Source organism: Passer montanus, unplaced genomic scaffold, assembly GCF_014805655.1.
Source record: "Passer montanus isolate IOZ18808 unplaced genomic scaffold, ASM1480565v1 scaffold64, whole genome shotgun sequence".
Taxonomy (NCBI): Eukaryota; Metazoa; Chordata; class Aves; order Passeriformes; family Passeridae; genus Passer; species Passer montanus.
In genome coordinates, this window is record NW_024371482.1 from 3737165 (window position 1) to 3743659 (window position 6495).

The following is a 6495-nucleotide window of genomic DNA, read 5'->3' on the forward strand; positions in this document are numbered from 1 at the left end:
TAAACCTCCCCTGGTGAAACTCAGGGCTGTTACTGCTGCAGGCAGAGGGACTCCCTGGACATCTCAGGCCACCAAGGACCTTTTTATCCCTGTAGAAGGGACAAGCACCACGAGCATGGTCATCCAAAGCCTTACAGGAGCACTGGGAGCTCTGAGCAGGAGGGTGCTGTCCCAGCCCAAAGCAGAGGGACAAACCTCAAGGTAAAGCACAACCAGTGCTGCTCCCTCCAGGCCCCCTGGGCTGAGGGATCCTCCTGCAGGACTGCAGCACTGCCCTGGTCTGGAGGGCAGGGGCTGCTTGGAGGGGTTTCTTCTTCTGTTGCAGCACAAAGCCCAGGGCACACAGGGACATTTCACTGATTCCTCTCTGGCCTCTGTTGTGGGGATAGTGAGCTCTGGTACCTGTGGGAACCCAGGGCACTGGGAATATTTCTCTGTCTGCTCTGGGGTGCCCTGACCCCCAGGGGAGCACTGACTTTGACCCTCATCCATGGAGAAAGTTTCCTAAACTTCAAGATAGAGTCCACAAAAGTGTGACATGGATTCTAGAGAGTAGTGTAGGTGTATCACTTGGTGAGAAATTTAGGTTTTGGGATTTTTAGTGTGCTGTGGATGGAAGCAAGATGGAAGCACAGGGTGTTGTCCTGGGTTTCTTCTTCATGGTTCTTCTTCCTTCTTCTTCATGACTTTGGGTGGCATTTTGTAATTGGGCAGAAAAGTCTGCATTGTGGGCTCTTTGGGAGCTGTTATTAGGGTTAAAAGGGAAATACTCTGGGTACCAGTTCTTAATTGGATAGTTTAGTCTTAACAGAGCTTGTAACAAGAGATTCTTGGGCATTTCTGTGGTGCTTTTCCAGCACACTGAACCTGGTGTGGACTGCGTGCAAAACTTTAGATAAGATAATAATAAACAAGAACCTGAAGACTGAAATAATCCAGCGTGTCTCTCTTTCCTGACTCAAGACTGCTCCAGAAGGGTCTCCCCTGACAGGAGAGCCCCCAGGGAGGGCCCAGCCTGAGTCCCAGAAGTCGGGAATCAGCAGCAGGTACCCAGCAGACACCAGGCAGTGTGAAAAACCCCCAGACTGCCTGGGTGAGCCTCCAGCAGCAGCTCCTGGCCATTCACACAGTTTGTTTGGCAGCCTCACAGTCAGCCAGGCTCATCACTCAGAGAACTGCACGAGACTGTGATCTTTGTGCAGCCAGGGCCATTCCAAAGTGGTTTTGCTCCTTTTCCTAGCACTGAGTTTACCATTAAGGCGTGCCTTAGAAAGCACAGATAATGCCATATACTTAGTGTAAAAATGATGATCTTTGGTACTTAGCGTCTGCCATTTGAAAAACCATTTTGATAAATAAATAAATAAATAAATTAAATTACTTGCAATGTTCAGAATCCAGGGAGATTCAAAATCCAAAAGGAGAGCTGTAGACAACTGGTCAGAGAGCACTCAACATGCTTGGCAAAGGCTTGTGGCACCCCAGACAAACTTAGAGATTAAGTTCCCCTTAAATAACCTGAAATCTTATTGCTCATTCCTAATCTAGGAACATGATTAATCATTAAATATCATTCATGCAAGAATAGGAAACTGCTTTCACACATTCCTGCTGGACCCCTAGCTGCTGAGAATTTTAAACTTTCTGTGCTAAAAACACAAACCCACAAGAAAATACTGTATTTAACCTAAAGCTGTAAAGAATTCATCCAAAATTAATTAATAGCGCTGAGATTACCAGCATATAGTTTAAATAAAAGTGTGTAACATCACAAAGCTTACTAGACACATTCCCATAGTCACTGCTGATGAAATGGAGGCCTCCAAGTGAAGCTGCTTCACACAGGGCAAAGTGTGCCTGCCTAACTGCAGCGTAATGCAGAGTAATTAACAGTAATTAAGGAGTCCCAGCACCTTGTTCCCCTCTAACTGGCCAGGGCAGCTCTCCTGCTGCTTCCCAGAGCTGTCAGTCCCTGAGGGTCCCGCCTTGCCCCACCCCAGGCACCATCAAAAGGCAGGAGAGATGATGGAGTGTGTTGGGTTCATCCTTGCTGTGATTCTGCTCACCTCCAGCAGGTAACACAGGTGCTGTTCTAGAGCTTCCAGGGGGAATTTTGGGTGTTGGGGTGTGGCAGCAGCAGGACAGATCCTTGAGCCCTGTTTACCCTCAGTTCTGTTGCTGTTGTTTCTTTTAGTTAAGAGTTTCTTGAAGCCTCGGTGGGGAGGTGATGCCTTTTCTGGGGCCTCTACCTAAAAACAGAGGCTGGGCAAAATTGAGAGGGTGAAAAAGCAGTTATATTTATTGAGGGGTCTTCAGGTATGCTTTGGGCAGACAAAGCCCCCCAGGTCCACCCTAAAAATGGACAACAGGTCACTGAAGGAAGTACCTTGTGCCTCTCTCTCAAATAAACATATTAATAATATTTGGTCTCTAGGGTGAGGAAATAATGCTCTCCTTGTTCCTTTGATGATCACAAACCACCTGGAACTTCAGCTTAAACTGGGTGGATTTGCAAGTGGCACAGACCCCCCCCTCTGAGGCTATTTGGGGTTTCCCCTGGAGAGGCTGTAAAGGAACTTCTCTCTTTTATGACCCTGGGGGGAAGTGTCCCCTTGGAGGGGGATCTTTCCCAAAGCCTTGGTGTTCCTTGCATTCCAGCTGCCATGGCCTCTGCTGTGCCCCGCAAGGAGGAGGCTGCCCAGAGCTCCCCAGAGGTGGAGCAGGAGCAGGAGGTTGGTGCTCCCTGTGGGATGTGAGGAGGGGCAGCTCTGGGGTGCAGGGTGAGGAGGGGCCCTGCTGTGGCTGAGGGGAGCTGAGCCCCCAGGAATGGGGGTTTGCTCAGGCTATGCCCTGCAGCTTCTGGGGGACAACACAAAGATATGGACCTGAAGTCCCTGTAACCTCTTAGGCTCAGCAAAATTAGCTGGTTCTTGGCTAGAAAGGATCTCTAACGTGAGCTCCTGGCAAGCAGGGCTCCCATGGAAAGACTGCAATGTTTCAGCCTCCCTGAGACCTGCTGCTCTTGCTCTGCTCCTGTAGCCAAGTCTGTCAGCTTAAAACCAACTCAGTCCTGCCTGGGGGAGCTTTTCTTGGGATATTGGCTTATTTGGAAAATGGCTATTGGAAATAGCATTCCAGAAATGGGGGTTTGCTCAGGCTGTGCCCTGCAGCTTCTGGGGGACAGCACAGACAAAGATATGGACCTGAAGTCCCTGTAACCTCTTAGGCTCAGCAAAATTAGCTGGTTCTTGGCTAGAAAGGATCTCTAACGTGAGCTCCTGGCAAGCAGGGCTCCCATGGAAAGACTGCAATGTTTCAGCCTCCCTGAGACCTGCTGCTCTTGCTCTGCTCCTGTAGCCAAGTCTGTCAGCTTAAAACCAACTCAGTCCTGCCTGGGGGAGCTTTTCTTGGGATATTGGCTTATTTGGAAAATGGCTATTGGAAATAGCATTCCAGGTAAATTGGAGATGGGTATGTGGCAGGAGAATTAAAGTCACCTCCAAACGTGGTGTTCTTTGTGCTAGAGGAAAATTTTCCTGGGAAGGACAGTCATTCAGGCCAAAGCTCCCCAGCTCATTTCATAACTGAGTTATGGTTTAATTAGGTGTGTGAGCAAGGCAAGAGTTTCTCTCTCAGGCAGGCCAGGTGGTTTGGTGGCAATCCCTCCCCAAGAGGGAATTCCAGGGCAGAACTGCTCAGGGCCCCGTTTGGAGCTTCATGGCTGAGCTTTCCTTTGCTCTTGCAGGCTGCAGTGAAGGAGGTGCCCACTCTGAGCCTGCCGAGCTCTGCCTGTGGTGTGGTTTCTGCAGCTGATGCCTCCAGCAAGGAGAGCCAGCCCTGCCTGAGGAGTGAGTGTGCAGGGCAGGGCGTGCACAGAGTGACCCAGGCCAGCTGTGTGCAGCCCCACGGTAAATCCCTGCCTGGGAGGGGCTCTCTGGCTCCTTCACACCTGGGAGCAGTCCTGGGGTGAGGAAAGCGCCCCTCCATTGCCATAGTGCAAGGGCATCCATGGCTTGTAAATCAGGCTAAAGCTGGGCCCTAATCCCAGCAGTGTGAGGGAGGGTCAGGGATGGACTCTGCTGATTTTCCTAAACTGATTTTTGCAAGGTGGAACTTGCAGAAAACCACATTTTGACTTTTTTTTTTTTTTTTGTTCTCTCTTCGGTCACTGCAGTGAGGAAGTATGCTGCCAAGGGCTTGGATAAACTGGGGGAACTGGGGGAGAAGCTGCCACTCCTTCCAAAGCCAGTGGAACAGGTAGGAATTAAAGGCTGTGCTGTCCCTGGCAGGCAGAGGGGCCTGGTTCTTGAGGGATTTCTAAGCTAGGGAGGGATGTAGCTCACACACCTGAGCAAACACTGAACTGACACTGTGCTATTTGTGCTCTTGGTGCAGTTCAGAATTTCAGTGTGAGACACCACCCACTCCATTACCTGCCATTCCCCCTGTTCCCCAGATCCTCTCTGACACAAAGGAGCTGCTGTCAGCCAGAGTGGCTGAGGTGAAGGAGGCTGTGAGCAGCAGAGTGCTGGAGGTGCTGGATGTCACCAGGGATGCTCTGCAGGGCAGTGAGGGGGCTGCCACACCTGCAGAGACCAGCGCTGCTGGGCTGGGGCCTGCAGGGGGACAGAGGGATGTCTGTGGAGCAGAGGCTGTGCTGGGGACAGCAGAAGGTGGCTCTCTCCCTGTTGGAAATGAGGAGCTAGGTAAGGAAAGGGTGGCTGTGGCTATGAAGGTGGGAACTGTTGGACTGGGGATGGTCAACCCCATTCCTCACCCCACTACTCTGCAATGGGGATAATGGGAAGAAGAGAATCCCAAAATGGTTTGGGTTGGAAAGCACCTTAAAGCTCATTTTGGGCTTCTCACTATGGGCAGGGGCACCTTCCACCACCCCAGGCTGCTCCAAGCCCCCTGTCCATCCTGGCCTTGGGCACTGCCAGGGATCCAGGGGCAGCCCCAGCTGCTCTGAGCACCCTGTGGCACCTCTGACCCGGGCACTGCCTGTGTCCCCAGCCCAGCTGGCAGTGTGTGAGGAGGGCACGGCCGTGCCCCTGCAGCAGCACAGGAGGTGCTTTGTGCACCCGGGCTCTCTCTCGCAGGACCTGCGCCTCTCTGCACAGCTGCACTCCACAGCCAGGACCAAGCAGCTCTGGCAGGGCATGCAGGGGGCCCTGGCACAGCTCCACTGCATCCTCCAGCTGGTAGGTAGAGCAGGGAACCAGAGCCCTGGTCTTGTCTCAGTTTGTTGCTGTGCTGAGGAGCTTTGCAGTTCCAGCTGATCTGTCTGTCCTGGCTCTCTGCTCTTCCCCTGCCACAGGCTGAGGCTTTTAAGCAAGGATTTAATCAAAAGCTTCAGGAGGAGCAGGAGAAACTACACCAGATGTGGCTGGACTGGAGTAGGAAGTATCTCAGAGAGAGTGGAGATGAAAGCCCTGTGGAGCCAGAGGTACCTCCTGGGGAGGGAGGCAAAGGGCTCCGGGCATCCCCTTGATTTCTGAGTGCCTCATTGCTGACGGTGTCCTTCCTGCCTCCCCCCAGGAGCTGGAGTGCCTGACGCTGCTGATGGCTCGCAGGCTCAGCCAGCAGCTGCAGCTCACCTGCTCCGGGGTGCTGGCTGCCCTGCAGGGCCTCCCCTGCAGCCTGCAGGACAGGCTGCAGCCGGCTCTGGCTGCCAGCCAGGAGCTGCATGCTGCTTTCTCAAGGGCAAACTCCTGCCAGGATTTGTCCAGCAGTGTCCTGAGCCAGGGCCAGAGGGAGCTGGCTGTGATCCAGGAGTACATGGAGGAGCTGCTGGATTACCTGAAGAACAGCACTCCTCTGTCCTGGCTGGTGGGACCCTCCTCCCCCAGGGAGGAGGAGGAGGATCAATCCTCCCAGGAGGAAGCAGGGGCAGCAGGAGCTGGGCACCTGGAAACCTCCAGCACCCCCATGTAAAGGATAAAACAATAATGGCTGTTGGCATTAAACCCTCAGTAAGGGGAAAGTGGAAAGAATTGTCTTCCTAAAAGCTGCTTGTGCTGGGTGATAACTGCTTGAAATAAAACTGCTGCATACAAAACCCTGTCTCTGGTCTCTCTGGGACAAAGACTTGGGAGGATTGCTCAGTGGGTGTGAGCTGTGCTCTTCCACCTCTTCCTTGGTGCAATTCCACTGTGCACTCAGGGCTGGAGGAAGAGCAGTGAGCTATACAGGATCACAGCTGGTAATTGTAATTCCTTTTCTCTCCCAAGCCTGGAGGCAAACACGTGCCCTGCTGGCACTGCCCTGTGCTTGGGAGAGCTGTCAGAGCATCCTTTGCCATTGCTCCTCCAAGGCCAAGTTCTCCTCCTGCATTTCCCTGCTGCTGCCTGGAGGAGGTTGATGGAGGGGGGTGGGAGGTGGGGGAGCTCAGTGGTGGGGGCACCAGGCTGTGTGTGATGGTCACCTGCTGCCAGCACAGGGTTTCTGGGCAGCTCAGACTCTGCCAGTGCCACATCCAGCTCCTTTTGGGAG

The 6495-nt window shown here is 52.9% G+C and overlaps 1 protein-coding gene across 6 annotated transcripts; it reads left to right on the forward strand.

Annotated features, from left to right (window-relative positions):
• The first annotated feature begins 2015 nt into the window (after positions 1 to 2015).
• Positions 2016 to 6047, forward strand: LOC120511325 (perilipin-3-like). Of its 6 annotated transcripts, none has more exons than XM_039728179.1 (9): positions 2027 to 2075; positions 2659 to 2732; positions 2969 to 2972; positions 3744 to 3848; positions 4166 to 4257; positions 4457 to 4706; positions 5017 to 5204; positions 5321 to 5449; positions 5542 to 6047. In XM_039728179.1, the coding sequence occupies exons 2-9, from the start codon at positions 2664 to 2666 to the stop codon at positions 5935 to 5937; spliced, it is 1233 nt and encodes a 410-aa protein (XP_039584113.1). In that variant the 5' UTR covers positions 2027 to 2075; positions 2659 to 2663; the 3' UTR covers positions 5938 to 6047. The 6 variants fall into 6 exon arrangements, with proteins under 6 accessions (XP_039584111.1, XP_039584114.1, XP_039584113.1 ...); XM_039728174.1 differs by having other exon boundaries at positions 2028 to 2075; positions 3744 to 3908; XM_039728176.1 differs by having other exon boundaries at positions 2064 to 2084; positions 3744 to 3908.
• Positions 6048 to 6495: the final 448 nt, after the last annotated feature.

What these genes read in the sequence shown, in the direction of transcription:
- LOC120511325 (XM_039728174.1), top strand. Translation starts at nt 2,664, where the DNA reads ATGGCCTCTGCTGTGCCCCGCAAGGAGGAGGCTGCCCAGAGCTCCCCA. An exon ending in TGTTGGAAATGAGGAGCTAG is followed by an intron (nt 4,707 to 5,016) that starts GTAAGGAAAGGG and finishes CTGTGTCCCCAG; the next exon opens with CCCAGCTGGCAGTGTGTGAG. An exon ending in TCCACTGCATCCTCCAGCTG is followed by an intron (nt 5,205 to 5,320) that starts GTAGGTAGAGCA and finishes CCCCTGCCACAG; the next exon opens with GCTGAGGCTTTTAAGCAAGG.